This window comes from Talpa occidentalis, unplaced genomic scaffold, assembly GCF_014898055.3.
Source record: "Talpa occidentalis isolate TD23 unplaced genomic scaffold, MPIMG_talOcc4v2.1, whole genome shotgun sequence".
Taxonomy (NCBI): domain Eukaryota; kingdom Metazoa; phylum Chordata; class Mammalia; order Eulipotyphla; family Talpidae; genus Talpa; species Talpa occidentalis.
In genome coordinates, this window is record NW_026555331.1 from 88307498 (window position 1) to 88331552 (window position 24055).

The window sequence follows — 24055 nt, forward strand, 5'->3', positions numbered from 1 at the left end:
TGGTAGCCATTGTATACTTTGCCTTTATGATTACTTTAAGTACTCCTGTAACTGAAGGTACGGTACGTTTTTTTGTCTTTTTTGTGACTACAATTCAGCTTCAGATTTTAAAATGGACTGTGTAGCTACATCTGTGTCAGTGGAGCTGTGTCTGGAGACAGAGCAGAGGAGGGTGTGGCCTTTGTCCCTGAAGCCAAGTGCCACCAGCTGTCACACTGAATCCTCAGAGCCAGTCAAGTGTGAAACATGATTATACATTTAACTGAGACTTCCTTATAAGATACTTCTGAGAAGTCACTGCCAGAAGGAAGTGTACTCTAGGAACTGGCATGCTCGCAAGCCCAACTCACAAGTCATGAGCATTTGACAGTGGTTCTGACAGACCTTTCTTCTCATGGATAACAGTGTTAGGGAAGGGACAGGGGCTGGAGGCCTTGATGGCCTCCAGTCCAGGAACTTTCAGAGACATCCAGTTTTAGATCTCAGATAGCACTTTTTAGCTAGTAGTCCTGCATTCTAGACCCTGACAAAGAAGTAGAGGGGGGCTACCCTGGGTTTCACCCCTTCTGAGAGACTCCTGCCCTGTTCCAACTCAAAAGTCTCCTACTACTTCTCGTTCCCTCTTTTTTTTTTTTTTTTTTTTTTTTTGTTCAGGGTGTGGTGTAAATCTCATTCATTATCTCTGACCAGGATGCAAAGTTTGAGAAGTTCAGCATTCTGCCAAAGTGTGAAGGACTCTGGGTTTTAGCTGGGAGCAGATATAAATTTCTGAAGTGTTGAGGAAAATAAATGTAAGAGAAGCTTCTCAGTTTTGTTCCTCACATGGTTAAAATTCCAGTGTGTCATTAGATCATCCTAGATTGGTTCAAGGTGAGAATTCCAGAGAAAAAGAAATCAATAAAAAATAGAGCCTAGTGCATATACCATTTAATAAAGCCATAAAATAGCCTCAGGTTATTAAAGCAATTTAATAAAGCTATAAAAATAGCCTGCAAGTGTGTGGGGGAAGCGGTTAGTATTATTTCATTTAACATAATCCTCCCTAGTTAAGTTTAAGGGAGAAAGACCGATTATGATTTCACTCATATGTGACTACAGAGAAAAAAAACAAAAGGACAAAACTAAACCAAAACAACCCTAGAAATCTGACTGTAGAATTAAGCTACCAGAAGGGGAGAAGTGGGAGCTAAGTGGGGGAGGTGGCCCAATGGACTATGATTGAGAACTGTGACTGCTTTGGTGGTGAGCGTGGTATGGTATCATCCATTTGAAGAGGTCTAAACCTACACCCCTAAATTATAGTGTTGTAAACTGACATCACTTCAACTAAAAATGATACATTTTAAATGAAATGAATAGATTTGTTTTTTAAAAAGCCTTATGTTCTGACTTTTAAAAATGGTCATCGAAATTATATATTCTTTTTTTTTTGATAATGATGATAGAAAGATAGTTGTCATTTATTTATATATATTTTACATCATTCTTGTACAATGTATGTTTTCTCCTCTCAGGTGTAGTCCCCGTGGAATTCCCACCACCAATTCACCCATGTCCCATCACCATGGTCCCTTGTGCTCTTCTCACCCCTGTTTTATATATTCTTAAAGCATTTTGTTACATTTAGATGACTTCTGCACACTAGGCAGCAGTTTAAAATGTAACTCCAGGGCAAATCCTTTATGCTTCTTTTCCTGTGTTTTGTTCTTCTAGCTCCTCAGAGGAATTATATTACTTCAAGTTTATAAAAAAAATAACTAAAATTAAGAAATTTCAGTTCTTTCCTTCCTAGGCAGCTGAAGATACATGATGTGTTCTCTCTCTCTCCATAAGGACATCTCATAGCAATCAAAATCCAAAAGAGTCTTCAGCAACCTTGAATTAGAGCAAGGGGCCTTCATGGGACTATGCAAGTGTCAACAACATTAGTCTGTTATAGAATGATGCGTCTGTCCACAGCAGGGATTGAATCTGGGGACCAGACAGGGTTGTGAATTGCTATGTTCCCTCCTCTTCTGCCAGGACAGGATGGGTGACACCATATATAGTTTTAAGATAAATTTAAAATAATATTTTTTGCGAAGATCTTGAGAATTGTGAGTTTGTTACAAGGTAGGGAGAGGGGTACCTTAGAACCTCCAAACCAGCCTGCTCTAAATAGGTGCTGCCATCCACCGCATCAGCACAAAACATATAAGACTTTAATGGAAAGGAACTTTAATACAATTAGTAAACAATACAGAAAAGACAGGGCCTCCCTGGTGGCACAAGGGGTTAAGACGCAACCTATGAAGCAATCTGCAGCTACTGCAGCATGAGTTCGATCCCTGGCCAGGGAAGGAACCTACATGGCGTGGCAGACTTATCCTCTCTCATCTGCTGCTCCCCTCAGCAGTGTATTTCAGTCAGTCTGCCTGTTCTATTCCCCACTCTGTCTCTGGTGCATCCTCTCAGCCCCACACCCAACTCTAGCTTGGTATTAAATAAATAAATTTTTGGTATTAAATAAATAAATCTTTTTAAAAAAATACAGAAAAGACAAAGAATATAATTTCTAAATCAAGCACCCAAAGTTACCCATCCCCTCATGGGTGAAAGTCCACCGAAATGGGATTGGCCCAGAACAAGGTCCAAAAGCCTGCCACAAATCTAAAGCATATTCCAGTAGGGACCCACAGAAAAGGATCAGAAACAACCAGACAAGTCTGGCAGGAAAAGAGAAAAATCAAAATAAAGATAAAAGCTGCCATTGTCACCTCCCCGCCGGTCTCTCACCCACATCTGTTTCAACCAGTCCACGACCAAAATGTGAGTGCAGCTTCTTTGCATGTCTCTTGGCTCCATGTGCCTCCTCCAGGGCTCCTTCTGGCTCTCCATCCTGCTTCCTTCCTTCCCCCATCTCTTCTCCAGCTTCTTCTCCTCCCTGCTCAGCTCCACCATCCTTTGGGTGGGGCAGGAAACCTGGAACTTCTCCTTTTCCTGGGGACCACCCTGTTACAAGTTGTCTCTTGAATTAGGGTAATTTTGCAGTGACACAGTGAGTAGGATTTGGTTGTTGTACAAGTATCTTTCATGGTTCCAGGGTGAGTTAATTTCTGCTTGATAGTGATTCGGGAGATTGGAGAAATATGCCACTGGAGTATTATATGCACGTAGGTCTACTTCGTAGGAAGAAGACAAAGATGACAAAGGAAAAATTGAGATGGCAAAAATGGAGAATTACAAGAGACAAGAAGGTGAGGGGCAGGGGAGAGAATTTTTTAAATGATTTTTAAAGAGGATCTCTTTTTGATGCAATATTAATTGTTTTAAAAACCAATTCAATGATCATAGTTTCCTCACTACAACATAGGCTACCTGTGTGTCTGAGCTGAGAAACAAGCTACGCATCCTAATTCTGGATTGATCTAGCAAGAATGCCTTCGGCAAGCTGCTGCCCTTCTGAGTATTTTTTATCCATAAGATAATATGTGCAATGTCAAATGAAAATAGTAATATGAGTAGCCATGCTGGTATCCAGCCAAAACTGCTAGTTATTTTTCCTTAAATCTATCCTTCCTTCTTTTTTTTTAAGATTTTATTTATTTATTTATACAAGCAATGGGTACAGTCAGGAGTGCTGGAGGGTGAGAGAATTCACCAGAGCCAGAGCAGGGAACAGAACAGGCAAAAGGACTGAAGTACACTGCTGAGGGGAGCAGCGGGCACGGCAGGAGAGGTCTGCGTGCCACGTGGGACCCTCACTTCGCAGCCCATCGCTCAACCGCTGTGCCACAGGGGAGGCCCTATCCTTCCTTCTTTTTTTCCTTCTCTATTAGCTATTGAAATCCCTCAATTTACATTTTTAGTGAGATGCAAATTAGGAACAACTCCAAAACAAATTTAACCTACCAACTAGACATACAAAAGGTACTCAGAACATATTAAGTCAGAAAATTTGTCTATAAATTTCATTAGGTTAAAGCATTTTAGTCAAGGGCTTAGGAAAAAATAGTATCATTAAGCACTCTATGTTAGGTTATACATACATGTTCTAGTTTGGTTTATGTTCAGCCTTGCTAGATAGGTATTACTTTTCTCACTATTTAGATAAACATTTCAGAGAGTTTAATTGCCTCTATTCATACTGCTAATGGATGTTAGAATGGATTGAAACTTCGTCAGTCTGTTTGAAACTTCTTTCATCAATTTTTACTACTAAGGCTTAGTAATATTCCCTAGGTCACAAAACTTATGTCTACTCTATTAATCACATAATAGAGGTATCTTAAGAGTAAGTTGACCAGAAATTATTGTGTCTTTCTAAGGAGGCCCTGACTTGATTCTTCAATAAAAGGAGTGGACTTTAGTTTTGTGACCTAGGGAATGTTACTAAACTTTCCTGTGCTTATGTTTCCTCATATGTAAAACTAGATTAATAATGGTAACCTCACAACAACGAATAAAGCAATGAAAGCAAGTCGGGAATCCAGAAGTGTATCACCATGTCTACTCATCTGATTTATGACAAAGGTGACACTGGAGAGCAGTGGGGAAAGGACTGTAATAAATGAGATTTGGTTAATAAGATAGCCATGTGGAAAAAAAATCATGTTCTCTACTTCATACAATACCTCAATGCCAATTTCATTTTTTTAAAAAAGATTTATTCATTTATTTACACAAGAACTGGGGTACAGGCCAGATTCGTGGGAGGGTGAGAGGACTCATCAGAGACAGAGCGGGGAACACAACAGGCAGAGTGATGAAATACACTGCTGAAGGGAGCAGTGGGTACGACAGGAGAGGTCTGCCGCGCCATGTGGGACCCTCACCAGCCGGCTGGGATCAAACCGGCTCTGCAGAGGCTGTGGACAGCTTCACAGCGCTGCGCTCAACTGCCTGCGCCACCAGGGGAGGCCCAATGCCAATTTCAAATGACTTGAAGAGATACATGAAATTTCAAGTGGTAATCTTCCTTTATTCTCTTCTGAGGACTGTGTGTAAATGTATTCATAATTACTAGTGTCTGACATACCATCCTAGGCTAACCTACACTATACACTCTAACTAAACTAGGCTGTCTCGAATCCTGGTAATAGAATTGTTTACTTTTTTTACCAGGAAGGTTGGGAAATTACCAGAATCTGCATGTGGCTTGTGCCTAAGCCACCTTTGAGGAGTTTGTACTGGTATACTTAAAGTTCTTATGAGGTGTCTACAATTAAAAAACCATGTCAGCGGGCCTGTGGTGGCTCCATGTGTGCTAAACGTGTCTGGGACAGGATCAAGTGGGTTTTTCTTACAGAGAAACAGAAATTCATTGTGGACTAGGCCTCCCTGGTGGCACAGGGGTTGAGTCTCAACACTATCAAGCTATTGCTAGGCACTGTGATCTGAATTCGATCTCTGGCCAGGGAGCAAACACACATGGCACAGCAGACCTCTCCTGTCTCACCTGCTGCTCCCCTCAGCAGTATATTTCAGTAGATCCACCTGTTCTACTTCCCACTCTGTCTCTGTCTCTCATCCACCGCACCTCTGGCCTACACTCTAATTGTTGTATACATAAATAAATAAAAATAAATCTTTAAAAAATTAGAAAAAAAAATCATTGTGGAAGTGCTGAAGGTACAAGCACAGAATCAGAAAACTAAATAAAAAATGAGGCTTTTCTGAGTAATAAAAAAATTAGAAAACTTGAGAAAAAGAAATAAAGTAATGACATTTTCAGAATAATAAGAGGAGAACATCTTCATTACCTTAGAATGAGTAAAGCTTTCTTAAACAGGAGAAGTGTTATGATGTAAAGGAAAAAACTGATAAATAGAATTATAAATTGAACTATAACATAAGATGAGGAATAAGGCACTATTAAAAGAGAGTAAGCAGAAAATACATAGAGTAGAAGAGAATTTTTTAATGTATATGATTGACTCAAATCCTAATATAGAGCACCTAGAAGTCAATTTTAAAAGGCAGGTTGTCATGAAGATTAAATAAATATGTAAAGATTCCTAGAAAGAATTGGTATATAATATGCTGTCACTATTATTACTAGTTAACAAAGGTCTAAGACTGTCCTGTTTTGAATTTCTATCCTATTGCCAGCCTACTTGTCTCAGGTTTTTGGTTTGGAAAACATTGTAACCATGGTAATAAGGCACTAGGAAGGTAAAACTAAAATACAATTCAAAAAATATGTGAATCAACAACATGCAGAATAACATTTGTTTTCCCAGTATTTCAGTATTTATTCATTGCTTTCTATTGCTGTGAGCTGATAGGAAAGTTGTAACATAAGGAGTAACAGTACAATTTAAATTCAACTCAAGGAGCAAAGCATGAGGACCTCATGCTATTCCCTCATCCATTCCACAGGTATCACAGCCACCTCACAGACCTCAGACACCTTCAGGAAACTCTCCTCCTGGAGTCCTGAGCTCAGGGCTTTTCCCTCACACTCATCAATATGAACCTTCTCTCACAAGTTCCTCTTGAAGGAAGGCCTCTGAGTAGAGTTACCCCACATCTCTCCCCGCCTCCATCTTCCAAAGGAATTTAAAGACCATTCTCTCAGTCTTGCAATCCCCATAACCCATGCCTGTCATCAGTACCCTCCAACCCATGTCCTGCCTCAACCTAAATGACTTTCATTTTCATGTGGAAAATCCCTTCAGAATGCTAATCTCTTGTCTTTATGGCTATCCACTCTCATAATCTTGCCCTGCATTCTGTCATAACCTGAGGAGCAACTGCTCCTCTGAAGTAATAAATCTGCGCATTCTACCCTTTACTCAAAAGTTGTGGTTTTCTGATCTTCCTCCTCTATTCTCATGACACTGGTTCATTGACTTCAACAAAGCCACTGAATCCTTTAGATTTTCAAACATCACCCTGTTTTCAGCCAAATTAGTTTCCTCCAACATTCATATGTTGAAGCCCTAACCTCAGAATGCAGCTGTCTTTGGAGATATAAGGCCTTTAAAGAGGTGAAGTAAAATGAGGTCATGTGGGTGGATTAGAACATAGGTGTGTGTGCACAGAGGAAGCACATTCTGAGCACACAGAAGGTGGCCATCTCTAAGCCAGAGTGAGGCATCAGAGGAAACTAAATCTGCAGACACCTCCATCTTACTAGCCTCCAGAAACTAAATTTCTGTTGTTTTAACCACCCAGATTTCAACACTGTTTCAGCAGCTTGAGTAACCACCTTCCACCTTGCCTCAGTTAAATTTGTATTCCATGAGCCATATACTGCTCTTTCCACTTCTTTGCTCCTTTGTTCTTCCAGTTTGTTGACACAGCAAAAACTCAACCCTGGATAAATTTAACAGCCTGTCTCATACATGCCTGCACTTAGGTACCTTAATGTTTTTTTTAAAGATTGATTTATTTATTTATACAAGCACTGGGTACAGTCAAAAGTGTGGGAGGGTGTGAAAATTCACTAGAGTCAAAGTGGGGAGCAGAACAGATAGACTGATGAAATATACTGCTGAGGGGAGCAGCGGGTGCGGCAGGAGAGGTCTGTGTGCCATGTGGGACCCTCGCTGGCGGCCGGGGATCAAACCAGCACTGCAGAGGCTGCGGGCAGCTTTGCAGCCCAGCGCTAAACCGCTGTGCCACCAGGGGAGGCCCGCTAATTGGTACAACTTTAAAGCGATGATCTCAAATATCAACCAGATGGACTATTTCCCTAGTTTGGTCCCTTTCCTTAGCAATAGACATGCAATCTTTTCTACCTCTCCTCAATCTTGACCAATTATTTTGCTTCCTTCCTCTTAAAAAGGAGCCCTCAGACAATTCATTCAAATTTCTGTCACCAAATCAACATATTTCTCTGTCTGCACCCAACTTTTCCTTCTTACCAGTTGTTACAGTGGAACTGGTATCTCTGGCTAATCCCTCCACTTGCGCTGCAGATCATATGCTCTTCCTCCACCTCAGGAACTTCCTTTAATTATCTCCTCTTTCTCATATTTTCCATATCTCACTTTTTTAAAAAAATATTTGTTTATGCATATAAGAGCTGGGGTGTAGGCCAGAGGTACAGGAGGGTAAGAGGGTTCACCAGAGACAGAGTGGGGAACAGAACAGGCGGGTCACTGAAATACACTGTTGAGGGGAGCAGCAGGCGAGACAGGAGAGGTCTACGGCGCCATGTGGGTCAGCTCCCTGGCCGGGGATCGAACTTGTGCTGCAATGGCTGCAGATAGCTTCACAGTGCTGAGACTTAACCCCTTGGGTCACTGGGGAGCCCCCATATCTCACTCTTTAGAACTCCTTCACAATATCATTTAAATATCATACCCTCTTTCAGCCAAAATCTAGTCTTTTCCTCATTTCCACCTAGCTACTTAAAAGTCTATTCCATTAAAACAAAACAAATGTAGGGCCTCCCTGGTGGCGTAGGGGTTGAGCGCTGGTTTGCGAAGCTGCCCGCAGCCTCTGCAGTGCCGGTTCGATCCCCGGCTACCGGAGGAGGGTCCCACATGGTGCGCAGACCTCTCCTGCCGCCCGCTGCTCCCCTCAGCAGTGTACTTCAGTCCTTCTGCCTGCTCTGCTCCCTGCTCTGGCTCTGGTGAATTCTCTCACCCTCCAGCGCTTCTGACTGTACCCAGTGCTTGTATAAATAAATAAATAAATAAATAAATCTTTAAAAACAAAACAAAACAAAGCAAAACAAATGTAAAAACCAGCCTTCATCCCATGGAATAGACTAATGGCAAAAAATGGATCCACTCCTTCACCCCTACCAGTTTACTTTGCAATAAGACTTTGAAGCTCCTTCTATCATGAGGAAAATCTCTCTGCCATTCCTTGAATCTCAATTGATTTTGTATCACATTTGGATCAGTAAGTTGTTGCAGAATGATGTTCCATTCTGCAGACTTCTGCTCTTTCCTACAACCCTGTTACTGCCATGCAAACTACCATGCTTGATGATAAGAGAAACATGGCCCAGTCACCTCCATCATCCCAGTCAATAGAAAACCTACTTTCAAACTTTGAGTAAGACCATCCTAGGCTGATCCCAAAGTGCTAGTGAACCTGGTCAAACCCAGATCAGCAGAACCACCCAGCTCAGCTGAACCACCCAGCTCAGCCGAATGCACATGAATGAAAATAAGTTCTTGTTGTTTTAAAATATTGAGTTTTAGGGTTGCTTGTTTTATCACAATAGCTAACTATATACTTCATATCCCCTTTCAGCTAACATCTAGTCTTTTTCTTCTAAATTTCCACCTAACTACTTGAAAGACCATAATTCATTTGCTGTCTTTACTTCTTTACATCCGATTCTCTCCTTTAGGTCCCTCAGTCTTGCTTCAGCCCTAACATTGACTCCTCTGAATTTTTGCCAAGTTCTCCATGACTATCTGGTTGCTAAATCAAAGGACAGTTTTGATGTAAAACTTTTTAGCAGCATTATCACCCTGAGTGCTCCTACTTTTGCTTTTGTACTTAGACACCACACTCTGACTCTCCCTCAGGGATCCTTGGCAGGCTTCTCTTTGATTTCCAAGCTTGTAAAATTGCTATTATTTGGGAAACTTACCCCATGGCTCTACTCTTCCCACTTTATAATCCTTCCTGGGAGATCTCATACACTCACTTTCTTTCATAAAACTGCTTTTTTATCATTTGATTTTTATTAAAAAAGAAAAAAGGTACATTGTTTAATGAGCACATGAGAATATGCTATTTTGTTTGCTAAATTTAATCATTTAATAGGTGGTTAAAAAGTAGCACCTTTGAGGGGCCTCCTTGGTGGCTCAAGGGGTTAAGATGCAACCTATGAAACTATCCGCAGCCACTGTAGCACGAGTTCAATCCCCCTGCCCGCCGAGGAGCAACCCATATGGCGCAGCAGACCTCTCCTGTCTTGCCCGCTGCTCCCCTTAGCAGTGTATTTCAGTCAGTCTGCCTGTTCTGCGCCCCCACTCTGTCTCTGGTGAATCCTCTCACCCCCCACACCTCTGGCCTGTACCCCAGCTCTTGTATGCATAAATAAATCTTAAAAAAAAAAGTAGTACCTTTGCGGGTCCTCCCTGGTGGCTCAAGGGGTTAAGATGCAACCTATGAAGCTATCCTCAGCCACTGTAGCAAGAGTTCGCTCCCCAGGCAGGGAGGTACCCACATGGCACAGCAGACCTCTCCTGTCTCACCCGCCGTTCCCCTCAGCAGTGTATTTCAGTCAGTCTGTCTGTTCTGTTCCCCATTCTGTCTCTGGTGAATCCTCTCACCCCCCACACTTCTGGCCTGTACCCCAGTTCTTGTATGCATAAATAAATAAACCTTAAAAAAAAAGAAGTAGCACCTTTGAAATAAGAAAATTAGATTTTTCTTGGCTGGTTGAAATTTGGTACATCTACAATCTAATCCTGTAGATTGTTTCTGCTATATCTATATTGACAAATGTTTCTTTCAACACTTTAAAAATATTGTGATAATGTTTTTTGGCCTCAAATTGTTCTTGCTGAGAAGCCAGTTGTTAATCATATTGTTTTGTGGGGTTTTTTGTATGTAATGTGTCATTTTTCTTTTGTTGCTTTCAAGATTTTCCCTTCATTTTTCACTTTCAACAGTTTTCACTATGTTATGACTTTGTATGTTTTTCTTTGTATTCGCTCTTCTTGGTATCCATTAGCTTCTTGGATCTATAAATTTTTTTTTTAAACCTAATTTGAGATTACTACTGTATCTTCAAATATAAAATACTCTTAAAGCTCCTTCCTATCCCTTTGCAGTCATAATCTAATTCCTATTAAAATATCCATTTCATGTGGCTGAGAGTTTTAAATTTTATCCCTTTCATTCTCAGAACTTACTAAAACTAAAGTTTAAGACACTGATGTAACAAGAGTTTTGTTGCCAAATAGCTGAGTGTCCTACTAATTTCTCTAATTTCCCATTTTCTCTTGGATTTCAGCTTTGTTATCCCTTAATAGCTCATTAGCACCTTGATGCTTTTAGGAAATGTTTTCAACTCTTTTCAACATTTTCGTTGTTACCAGTAAGAGGATTTGCATAACCAAAGTAGCCATACCTATTACCAGGGACAAAGTCTGTAATATTAAGTAGACTCAAAAAATATTTTTTTTTATTTTTAAACAACATATATGTACTAATAAGCTTTTTCAGAAAGATACACATTTTTTCTCAAGAGAAATAGAGGAGAATATAAAGCCGTCCCTGTCTTAAGGTCATACAGTGTTGTTTGAACTGGAAAGAGAATAAAGTTTTCTCGTTATGAAAGTGGAAATGAAAGAGAATATCTATGAATGGCACCAGAAACCTACAAAAGACTTTTTTTTTTTAAAAGATTTATTTATTTATTTATACAAGAAGCAGGGTACAGGCCAGATGCGCGGGAGGGTGAGAGGATTCACCAGAGCCAGAGCGGGGAGCAGAACAGGCAGAGGGACCAAAGACACTGCTAAGGGGAGCAGCGGGTGAGGCAGGAGAGGTCTGCCGTGCCATGTGGGGTTCTCCCTGGGCGGCCGGGAATCAAACCAGCACTGCAGAGGCTGCTGACAGTGCTGTGCTCAACTGCCTGCGCCACCAGGGGAGGCCCCCTACAAAAGACTCTTAACAGGTTCATTACTACTTTATGTTTGATGGTTCAGATCAAAGATACCATCCAATATCTTGTAGTAATTAATTTGATGTTTCCTTAAAAGAACATAGAAAACCCATTCATGTTTGAAGCTCATTTAAGCTTTATATAAAATAAATAACCAGAGAAGGGTTAGGATTTATATTGAGAAAAGAGGTTTAAGAGAGATACCCACTAAATTGAAACTTTCAGTTCTAGGAAAGTGCTGATAACAAATACATAATGGAATAAACTTTCCACCTCTTTGTGCCTAAATTATACTTGAAAATTACTTGCCAGAATTTTTTGATACTAGAAATATAAATGTTATCATAGAGTTAAGATTAAAAGCTTCATTATCTTAAGATATTTTAAATTGTTTTTCCCTACCAAACAAGATAAATCATTTGTAAATATTTTTGGTAGAACTGAATTAAGTAACCTGTTGCCTGACTTCCACTGGATTTCTTTTCCCACACAGTGGTGGTATTGGAAGAAAAATAGACATATAGACCAATGTAATAGAACTGAGAGTTCAGAAATGAACCCACACTTACATGGAGAGTTATTTGTGACAAAGGATCCAAGAGCATAACATGGAGAAAGGAAAGTTCCTTCAACAAATGTGTGGAAAATTGGGAAACAAGTTACTTAATTCATTTCTGCTAAAAATATTTACAGCTGGGCCTCCCCGGTGGCGCAGCGGTTGAGCGCTGGGTTGCGAAGCTGCCCGCGGCCTCTGCGGCGCCGGTTCGATCCCCGGCTGCTCCCCGGCCACAGGAGGAGGGTCCCACATGGCTCGCAGACCTCTCCTGCCGCCCGCTGCTCCCCTCAGCAGTGTACTTCGGTCCTTCTGCCTGCTCTGCTCCCTGCTCTGGCTCTGGTGAATTCTCTCACCCTCCCACGCTTCTGACTGTACCCAGTGCATGTATAAACAAAACAAACAAACAAACAATAAATAAATAAATAAAAACATGCCTCTATAAAAAAAAAAAAGTTTTAAAAAAATATTTACAGCTAATACCCTGTTTGATAAAGCATGGTACATGGGATAGTATCATCCATTTGAAGAGGCGTGAATGTAAACCTCTAAAATACATACAGTAATACAGAGTATAAACTGTTACCTCTTTCTCTTTGTCCTCTCTCTCTCTCTCTCTACCTCTCTCTACCTCTCGCTCTCTCTTACTCTCTCTTCCAAGCTACTAACAAGCATTGAATAACTTTATTGAGGTATATTCAACATAAAATAAACTGCATATATTTAAAGTATATACTTCGATAAGGTTTGAAATATGTATATGCTCTTATTTTCTGCTTTCTATAACATTACTTGTACTCTGGTCTTTATTAATAATTTCTTTTACTTATTTTGAGTTTAATTTGCTCTTCATTTCTAGCCTGCTTAACTCATTGATTTGAGAACTTTCTTCTTTTATAGTAGTCATTCAGTGCTACAAATTTCCCCCTAAATGGTGCTTTAGCACCTCACAAATTTGGTTTGTTGTATATTTATTTGAATTGAACTTGAATTTATTGAATTCAATTCAATTCAAAACTGTTTCTAATGATCTCTTTAGTTCTACTTTGAGCTGTGGATCTATAAGTGTTTTAAAGTGTTTGGATATATTTGAGAATTTTTCAAATGTATTTTTGTTATTGGTTCATTGTTTAATTTTCTTGCAATAAGAGAACATGCTTTATGTGTTTGAATTCTTTCCAATTAATTGGCTATTATTTTATGGCCCAGAATACATATTCTACCTAATATGCCATGAATCTTGAGGAAAACTCTTGAGGCTGGTGTCCCAGTCTCTGTTCCTGGTCCAGTGTTAGCACGTGGCACTGCTACTTCTAATCCTTTCAGTAGGTTTAGTTTACAGTTTGAGTAGGTTTACTTAATACATTCACTCGTCAGTACTAGCTGAGTACTCAAGGGCAACCCTCTGCATGTATCCCAAGTTTTCATTTTGAGAACTTCTCTCCTTTGCAGTACTGCATCCTGTGAATTCTGGCAATGGTTTTCTGAACTCTCAGCTTTCATTCCTCAACCCAGGAATTCCACTACTAGGCTCTACATGGCTTCCTCCTTTTTGCAGTGTCCTAGAAAAACTCTCACAACAGTAGGATGAGACATTTGCAAGTCTTACTTCATTTTATTTCTGCTTATTAGAGATCATTGCTCTTCCTCCATTGACTTACAGTGTTTTGTGAAGCATTGTTTCATATATTTTGTCTGGTTTTGCTTATGCCTCGCATAAAGATAAAGCTATTTCATTTCATCTTTGGTGGGAGAAAATTGCCCACCCTTCTTCCTTCCTTTCGTCCTCCCTCCCTCCCTCCCTCCCCTCCCTCCCTCCCTCCCCCTCCCTCCCTCCTCCCTCCCTCTCTCCCTCCCTCCCTTCCTCCCTCCCTCCCTCCCTCCTTCCCTTCTTTCAGAAGCTGTAATAGTAAACATGGCAGGGCCTTTTCCTACATGGGAAGAGGTTCAGCCATCTCATACAGATTCACTCTTCTCTTATGTATTGACCAAGCCAGAAGTTATAGCCTCCTGTACATTACAATACTGGAGAATAAGAATTTGTATTTGTCAACTTTTACTGTGGTAGCAAATCCAGATCTAAGTGGCACATGACTAACATTTATCTCTTGCTCTTATGACTTGAGAGCTGCAATTGGCTTCAGTTCTGTTGGTTTAGCAAGCATGGCTGGGTTCAAATGGGCTTGTGTGGGCTAAATTCAGCTCTATGCATCTTATTACAGAACTGAAGGTGAAAGCATGCTATTTTCTTGGGGAAGTTCCAGAAATAAAAGGCACAGGTCCAAGACACACAAACACATTTAAAGTTTCTGCTCAGTCATGGTATACTTCACATCTGGGCACTTTCCACTGGCCAGTGCCAGTCAGTACCCAAGCCCAAAGTCCTATGTTGGGAAAAGTACACCCTACTTATAGGAAGCAAGTTGAGGATAAAGAAAAAACATTGATGAATAAACAAATATTCCCCACAGCTTTGAAGACTTATCTCTCTTGGTTTATTTTCTCTAGTATGTGATCTATTACATGAAGGGCCTTTCTCATGGCACTGAGCACATTGTAGTATCTCACAGGTTAATTTCAGTTTGAAGATTATGTGATTCTTTTGTCTTTCCTCCGCTAGAAAATAAGCTTCAAAAATGCGGAGACAGCACCTGGCATATAGTAGACGGTAGATAACTGTTGCAGGAATGAATGAATGAATGTCTCTGGTCACTTTCCCAAGGTACTAAGAAGTATACTAGATGGCACTTGGTTACAAAAACATTAATGATGAATGAGCCTAGGACCAAAGTATGCTGCTACTTTTTAAGCCTTGCATGCCCGGGAGAGCAGTCCTGGTCCTTGACTACTGGTCTTGTATATAAAAAACGCGTGCAGCCTTGCTTTCCTTTGCTGTTATTCTCTGTGCATATTTTTATGGGCAGCAGAAGCTAAGTTTTGGAGCAACACTCAAGCATCTCTGGGTTCTTGGCATAATTCCAGATGAATACCTTCGATAACATCGCTGAGTTTTAATACTTGGCATGTTTAGTGGCCGCAATGAAAAGCTAACCTCAGGTAGTAATGCCAAGTCTTCTGTGTTGGATGAGATTTCTGGCGGTGTTTGAACTCGACATTGCATCCCAATGAGCCATATGGATGGATTAGGCTTCCCCAGGACTCTAATACAGAACTTTCAACCTCTTTGTAGCAAGTAGAGATAGTACTGAGTTGGCTGCTGTGGGTTATTCCTTTTTGAACTGCATCTAAGACTGACTTCTGGGCATTTGTGTGGCATACCTTTGGGCACAATAGCCTCAGGGATCCACATAGCACATTGTTGGCACAATAATTTCTGGAAACTCATGATATCCTTGGATACTACTTATTTTCAACTTTACTGTGGCTTTGTCCATTTGAGGTTCAATGCTGTTAGTAATAATCTCTTATACCGGGAGATAGATAAATAAGTTTTTATAGGATTATTGTACTTTAAAATTTATTTAATATGTAACATAGCTCCTTTTGTATATAGCAGATTTTTCATAAAACAATGAAAAATGTGAGAGAGGTGGCCTAGGGGTTAAGTCTCAGCGCTGCCACTGTGAAGGCCCTCCAGGGTGACCTGAGTTCAATCCCCAGCCAGGGAACTAACTAACCCACATGTCACAGCAGACCTCTTTTGTTTCACCCACTGCTCCCCTTAGCAGTGTATTTCAGTGAATTGCCTGTTCTGCTCCCCACTCTGTCTCTGTGAATCCTCTTACACCCTGCACCTCTGGCCTTTTGTGCAAAAATAAATTAATAAAATCTTTTTTAAAATGTGAAAAAATACAGATTAAAACTAAAATGAGAGTCTGTCCCCTCAACCATCAGATGAGCAAAAATCAAATAATTGATATATGCTCAATAATAGTAAGAATGTGAAAAAGCAAGCTTACTTTTTAAGTTGGGGGAGTTAGGGAAATATAAATTGGTACAATTTTAAGGACACTTTGGTGTACCTATCAAAAGTACATTTTCCTTGTCCTTACAATTTCCCTTTATGAATATATTCTACAGATATAACTACATTAAGACTAATGTGTATGAAGAGATTTAGTGAAGCTTGGGGGGTAATAACAAAAAACTTTAAATGCCCCCAACAGTGAACAGAATAACTAAAATGAGCAGCTGTCAAACTTTCAAAAAGACTAAGGTAGCTCTTTACTTACTGATAAGGAATACATTCCATGCTAATAAGTAAAATAAGGAAGAGAAAGAAGGGCGGGAAGGAGGGAAGGAAGGAAGGAGTGAATAAGGGAAAATTTCAAAGGGAAATAAATGGTGCTCTCAGAAAAACAAATGGTTGGGCCTCCCCGGTGGCTTAGCGGTTGAGGTGGCTTAGTAGTTGAGCGCTGGGTTGCGAAGTTGCCCGCAGCCTCTGCAGCGCCGGTTCGATCCCTGGCTGCTCCCCGGCCACTGGAGGAGGGTCCCACATGGCGCGCAGACCTCTCCTGCCACCCCTGCTCCCCTCAGCAGTGTACTTCGGTCCCTCTGCCGGCTCTGCTCCCTGCTCTGGCTCTGGTGAATTCTCTCACCCTCCTGCGCTTCTGACTGTACCTACCCAGTGCTTGTATAAATAAATAAATAAATGAATAAATCTTAAAAAAAAAAAGTAACAAATGGTTGAGCACAGCTGCATTGAGGAACATGTATAAGGCCCTGGAGAGTGATTAACTGGAAATGTAAGCAGCAGTCAGATCCAGAAGGACTTTGAATACTATGTTGCAATGCTTGCTCTGTATATTGAAGAAGATGGATAGCCCTAAAGCATCTTTAGGAGAATTACTGGGTCAGATTTACAATAATTTCACAGCACTGAGTGGATAAAGATCGGAGGTGAGGAGGCCAGATTGGAAACAATGACAGTTCAGGGTGGAGGGCCATAAGAGGAGGTGAGATGCGCTGAGCAATTAGTTCTGAGGACTAGAGAGGAGCCTGGGATGTTTCTCAGAGGTCAGATGAGTCACTGGGCAAGTGATTGTGCCTTTCACAGAAAAATGGAATATAGAAAGGCTGCTGGTTTGTGGTGAAGATGGGGAGGGTGGTACAAGGAAAATTTAATAGACTTGGCCTTGAACGTTTAATGTGGAAAAAAGCTTGGGTAACACTGTAAAATGTAAAGCAGCATGATCTTAATCAATGTTTACTGTATTCATTAGTATTTTCCTAATAAGAAAATACATAATACATTTATGGGAAAGTATACAAATTCCAATATTTACTTCTTGGAACATTAGGGATGTGATTGCATAAAGTCAAGGAATTTTTTTTTTTTTAAATTCTCTTCAGGGACATGTTTTATTTTGTTTTGTTTTGTTTTAAACAACTAATAGCAAGTCTAAGCAATGATTTATTCATACTAGAATCAATTTGAGAAAACTCCCCAAACCATAGCACTCTTCATTATGATGTGAGAAAGGGAAAACAGCCGAATGATAAATTTAAGGTAACACCAACTAATATGCTAAAGAGAAAATAACTGGAGAATTCTGTTAATACTTAAAAACAATATGAAGAAACTTTGAGTACAGAGTTTTAGGGCAAACTTAAAGGATAGCAGAAATAAAACGCAAGCTTCCAATCACTAAGCCTGATTGTTATTTTATAAATTTAGTATGCATTTCAAACACCTAATTAAGAGTATTTCTTGCAGTCAGCAAACTTAATTAATTTAATTCAAAAAATGATCCTTCAAGATATTTTAACTTATCAGTGGAGGTCTTTTGGCAAAGGGGACTTTGTAAATGCAGTTAAGGTTAAGGACCTTAAGGTGGGGAGATTATTCTGGATTATCCAGGCAGGCTTAATCTAGTCACAGGAGTCCCTAAAAGAAGAGTCTTTCCCAGTTGTGGTCAGAGAATCAGAGAGAAGAACTCAACCTACTGTTATCTACTTTGAAAATAGAAGAAAGGGGCATAAGCCAAGGAATGTGATAGGAGATTCTCCTCTAGATCCTCCAGAAGAAACACAGCTGGCTGACACCTTGACTTTAGCTCAGTGGGACCCATACCAGAGTTCTGACCCACAGTTTAAGTTTTTACAATTTGTGTTGCTTAAGGCACCAAATTTGTGGTAACTTGCTAGAATAGCAAAAGAAAACTAATGTACATACTCTTCATTAAGTGCAAAGAAGCACAGACTGTGGTCAGGATAGAATGGAGGCAGAAACCAAGTAGCACACAGACCAACTGATAGGGTTGAGAAAATACAGTAAAGGAGGGGCCTTCCAGTTGACCTGGAAGGATTTGGTCAGTTACAGAAGGAGAAGAATGTTTCAGACAAAAGGATCACTATTCCAATCACTATTCCAATATCATATCAGTTTTCTATGTGGGCAGACTTGTGAAAAGCTTGAAAAGGGAAGAGGCACTTCTGCTTCTGGCAAAACAGTGAACAAGAGATTCTGAAAGTCATTCTTCTTTCAACAACCAGATGGTGAATGATTCAAACTTTTAAATGCATTGCAGGGCTTCTAGGAAATAAGAAAATACTCAGTGCTCTCTACCCTACAAAAAAAAAAAAAAAAAAAAGGAAAATGGTAGGCAACTACTTTGTAGCTCAGACTTATGTTCAAGCTGAGGATGACTATAAAATATGAAGAAAAAAAAAATCACCTAGAATTAACTAAGGTGCTAATAAGATCATAAGGACTTAGCAGCATGAAGATGGAAACCTAGACAGGTGAGCCCAGTACCAGAACAGTTTTTGCTCTGGAGGAGTTTCCTACCCAAGAAAGGTAGCTGAGAGGCTAGGTGGTATCAACAAGGAAGGAAAAGCTACAATAAAAAGATGGATAGGCTTGACTGCATTTAAATTGAGAAATTGTTGATTAAAAAAAATTAAAGTGAGGGCCTCCCAGTGGCGCAGCGGTTGAGCGCCGCACTGCAAAGCTGTCCACAGCCTCTGCAGCGCCAGTACGATTCCCCGCCTGCCAGGGAGAACTCCACATGGCGCGGCAGACCTCTCCTGCCTCGCCTGCTGCTCACCTTAGCAGTGTCTTTGGTCCATCTGCCTGTTCTGCTCCCCGCTCTGGCTCTGGTGAATTCTTTCACCCTCCCAGTTCTGACCTGTACCCCAGTTCTTGTATAAAATAAATAAAAACAAAATCTTTAAAAAAATTTAAAGTTAAAAAAAAGCTACAAAGATATTTGCAACCTATATAATGAACAAAAAATTGGATTTCAAGATATATAAGGAACTCCAGAAATTCAATATGAAAAGACAAACAATCCAATATCAAAGTCTGCTCCAGTTATAAACACATTTCAGAGAAGCAACAACACAGATGGTAAATAAATTTGGTAAGGTGTCACCAGAGAAAGGCAAATTAAAACAAGATGCTGACACCACATTATATCCAGTATCGACAACATAAAGAAGTTTGACAATGCTAAGTGTTGTCCCAAAAATCAAACGCTTTTGGGGAAACAAATTGGTATGACATGCTGTTTTTGAATGTTTACAAATCTTGCAACTCAGAAATTCCACTTTTGGATATATATCCCGGAGAAACACTGCTGCACATACACCCTCAGCCAGCATGAAAGTATTCATAGCAACACCTACTGGGTATTGAAACAAACCGAATAAAAACAAGGTGATGTATCACAGACAAGGCAGTAGTTAAATATATTGTTATATGGCCATCCATATATTATACAACTGAAAGTAAATGAACATATATGAGTTATAATGCAGCATAACAAGTTGCAAGGAATTACATATGAAACATTTTCTAAAGCTCAAAAAACCTAAATAAAAAATCATTTAGGAATACATTTAGATATGGTAAATCATATGGATTAATTATAATAATGATAATACAAATGAACTGGCAAGCTGTAGAAGACTAGAGTATGAGATTTTTATAAAGCTCTACAATAAGCAAGACTATGTATTGTTCAGAGATACACGGAGACATAGGATTTCATTTGTAAAATTACGTAACAAAACCAATAGCAAACTGAAATGGTAAACACAAAGTTCAAGATGGGGAGGAACAGGAAGCTTCAATAGAATTGGTTATACTTGGTTCATTCTCTGTGATCTGTTCACTGGTGTTCATCTTAGTATCGAATTTTTAAATTTACCAGTATCTTGCATATATTCTTTTGTAGAATCAAGTATTACATAAGCATGTAATTAAGCTACATGAAATTGTTTCTGCTAAGTTGGCTGTGCTTCCATCGCCTCCTTCCTTTAGTTCTTTTAGGCACTGCCGAAATTAAATGAGGGTCACTGACCTGAAAGAAGAAAGTATGCTGTGAGATGACATATACACAATGCTGTCTGAGCTCAGTTTAGACTAATGATCTTCCCAGATTGGATGTTGCAAAATTATTATAAAATGACAGAGCTGAATTCTCTATTTCTCTGTTGAGTCATAGTTCAATTTGGTGGCTCATTTTTCAGTAAATCCTATCTCTTAAAAATCCTCTGTTCAGGAGTGGATGTGGGCTTCAAGTAGTTCTCCGTTGTCAAGTACCTTCTCATCCATTCTCTAAAACTGAAGGTCTCATTTACATATTTTACAGATTCACCTAAAGGAAAGGTACTTAAATTACAGTTTTGGTTTTAAATACATAGTTTAAACATACAATAAAGGCGTTGTTAGCAAACATATTGGAGGAGTGGGAAATGACAGTTGTTAATTCATGAGATAAGTAATTTTAATTCACATTGGTTTCTTAATCACTTTCAGTGCAAATGAAATGAGTGAAACAAAAATCTAATTATGCTCACCATGACACTCCTATCTCAGGGTATCTCCTCTCTCAGAACCATTTCATCTTGCTGGGTTTCCCCCAAGCAAGATATCTTAGCTTGCTACTTCCTGTGTATAAACACTCTCATCACTTACCTTTCCCAAACCCAAGTCCCTTCTTTGCTACTGGCAAACTGTGAAGGGGTTGGGGGACTGAGTGAGGTGAGTGGGAGGGACTGGGGGAAAGGGATGCAGGAGAGAAAGTTAGCTGAGGGAAGACTTTAATCCAACAAAATGCATAGAACAGGAATCAAAATGAATCAGGACCACATTGCAGGTGGTGAAGCAGATAGTGCCTGTGTCTTGAAGTAACAAGGCCCATAGTTAGATTTCAAACTCTGCTGATGTTTAGTTGGATGATAGTTGATCAGTTACTAAATGTCTCAGGGCCTCAAAGTCTTCCATCTGTAAAAATGATTAATAATATAATACCTACATCCTAGGTTGGGTATAAGGATTTGCTTATGTTTGTAAATTATAAACACCTTAGTATATATTCAAATATGGTGCTGTATTTATACTGGGTGAATTTTTTGAAATTATAGCATTTCTTCCTAGACTTGTTGATAGAGACATAGACCTGATTCATTCCAAGTTTAGTTACTTACTCATCCTTGAACGCAGATTTCTTGACATTCCTTTTCACTGTAGAATCTGTTTCCTGAGCCATTACAGCCACTGAACCAAAAACGGGCACAAGAGTTGACCTGTCTGTCATAATACCATCGAACCACATAGTTATCACAGTTTCCAGGCTTCAGGACTTCCAAACATCTAGGGTCTAGCGTGAGAAAATGATACTGTGTTATTATAGGTTTCTGTTTCACTGAAAAGATGAAAAGTAAAAGCTTTCTGAATTTATACCCCGTGCATACTCAGATCCCAAGAAAATAAACTTCTAAGTATAAGAAGGGTTGCCTGATATACCCAGAATATTTCCTCCATCACCTGAAACTCCACCATTACATTTTCATTCCTTTGAAAACATAAAAATTTTTGATCTTCATCAGCCCATTTGAAATGCATATTTTCCTGAAAATGGCACTGTGTATCTTTACTCTTAAAGGGATTAGTTGACAGGAGAAAGGATTTCTTCATTTACTTTGGATTTGATTTAAAATAAAATTAATATTTGGAATGAAGCTGATTTTGGTTTTCTGCACACATTCCCTTCAAGCTTGCTCATAGAAAGCACCACATGATCACATTTAATTGTGCCTACAAAAAAAGGGAAAATCCTTTCAAGTTACAAAGTAAAATGAAGGACTGTCTTTATAGCACAATTTAAAAAGCAGCTCTTGCAATATAAACATGACCTTCTAAAGTCAGTTTAGAAATAAATTTTAGAAACACATCCACTGTTAAAAAAAAAAAAAAGCACAGGAAGGCTGGTCCAACCACTATGAAAAGCTGTGTGGATATTCCTCAACTTGCTGAAGATGGAGCTTCCATATGATCCAGCAACTCCACTCGTAGGTATTTACCCAAAGGACACAGAAACATCAATTCAAAAGGGCACCTGCACCCCTATGTTTATAGCAGCACTATTTATAATATCTAAGCTATGGAAACAACCCAAATGCCCAAAAATAGATGACTGGATCAAGAAGATGTGGTGCATATACACAATGGAATATTACTCAGCAATCAAAAAAGATAAACTCATACAATTTGGATGGAGCTGGAAGGGATCATGCTCAGCAAAATAAGCCAGAAAGAAAAAGAAAAATACTGGATGGTCTCACTTATAGCAGGAATTTAGAAAACCTAAATAAGGAACCAGGAAAAAGGCTAATTATAGTAAAGTAAAAATCAAAATCAACAAGCAACTATAAATCAGAGACACACTATGGGGTTGGAGGGGGGTGAGTAGGAGCAAAACAAGAGGGGTGGGAATTGTATGGGAACTATAACCAAGATGAAAATGTATACATTGTGCAAAAATGAAAAATGTCATAAAAATATATATAAAATTAAAAAAAGAAGCACAGGAGAATCACAACTATAAAACTATTCTTTGAACTCCTCTTATTGCACAGTACTCCTTTAGTGTCTTATTCAGATTTCCTCGGTGAGGATTTGATTCTCAGGTGGAAGAAGTCACAAAAACATAAAAACCAAATAGGTACTTGATGGCTGAGACTTATGTTCTGTGAGATGGTTTGTATGCCATAACTTCATTTCTCAAAAGCAAAATTGGCCCTCTCTCTGTTTCCCAAAATCATTTCCACAGATTTGCAGTCTATCTTGATTCATTTACTTTCAAAACTTCTAAATCTTCCCTCTTCCAGGAAGACTCCTTAGACCAAACAGAAAGGAACACTGGATTTTCACAACCTCCACTCATAAAAATAATTATAAAATAACATATTGTGCAGCTTGTTTTCAAGACAATTTAAACTTTTGGGGAAAGATGTTGTTTCTTTTGCCTGTTCTTCAGAAACTATGTATATAATGATTAATTTCTGTAGATATTAACTTCAAAGAAAGTATATTGATGAATCACAATGTAGATTTTAATTTGTTTCTCTTCTATAATCTAGGAATCAAAAATCAAATGTCTACATGTGTGAAGGCCACATGTAATACAATAAGGAGTGGTAGGGACTGTGGCAAACATGAGAGTACAATCCTCTCTAAAGGCTTTCAAATTAATAACAAAAAGCACACAAATAAGCTTTAAAAATTTTTATTGACTAGATTTGTTCCACAACCATCCAGTTTTCCAATTGTATGCATAATGATGTAGAAAAGTGTATTATCTGCCCTATTTGGAGTCATAATCTGTTCTCCCTGGAAGAGATTTTCGAGGCCATCTTTCTTTGGTGTTCCTCACATTGTAGATGCAATGATTGATTGATGGGTATCTCTTACCTTTGTGCATCAACTTTTCTTGCTGTAAAATAAAAATGGGACTTGGAGTTCTCATTTCCAGGTTCTCTGTCCCATGCTCAGGAGTGCTGAGCAATGGCATCTGGTTGGTCATAGCTTCGGATAAAGGAGAGGCAACCAGGCTTTCAGCCCCAGTAGGCATTGGAGACTTGTTCTTTTCATCTTGGACTCTGGGGACAATGATCTACACACAAAAAAAAATTCACATTTTTTGGTTACTTGTGCTACTGTTAGGGGGAAAAGGATGTCCTAA

At 39.4% G+C, this 24055-nt stretch overlaps 1 protein-coding gene and 1 long non-coding RNA gene across 3 annotated transcripts in view; one reads left to right on the forward strand and one right to left on the reverse strand.

The window, feature by feature from the left end:
* The window catches only part of LOC119242655 (uncharacterized), a 191430-nt gene that overhangs the window by 26366 nt on the left and 141009 nt on the right, over positions 1-24055 (forward strand). The window lies entirely within an intron of this gene.
* The window catches only part of COL28A1 (collagen type XXVIII alpha 1 chain), a 149917-nt gene continuing 145847 nt past the window's right edge, over positions 19986-24055 (reverse strand). Inside the window, exons 34-36 of the mRNA XM_037508168.2 lie at positions 23785-23986; positions 21519-21691; positions 19986-20389 (exon numbers count right to left, since the gene is read on the reverse strand). Coding sequence (XP_037364065.1) covers positions 21519-21691; positions 23785-23986 — 375 coding nt within the window. The 3' untranslated portion in view covers positions 19986-20389. The remainder of the gene's footprint in view (positions 20390-21518; positions 21692-23784; positions 23987-24055) is intronic.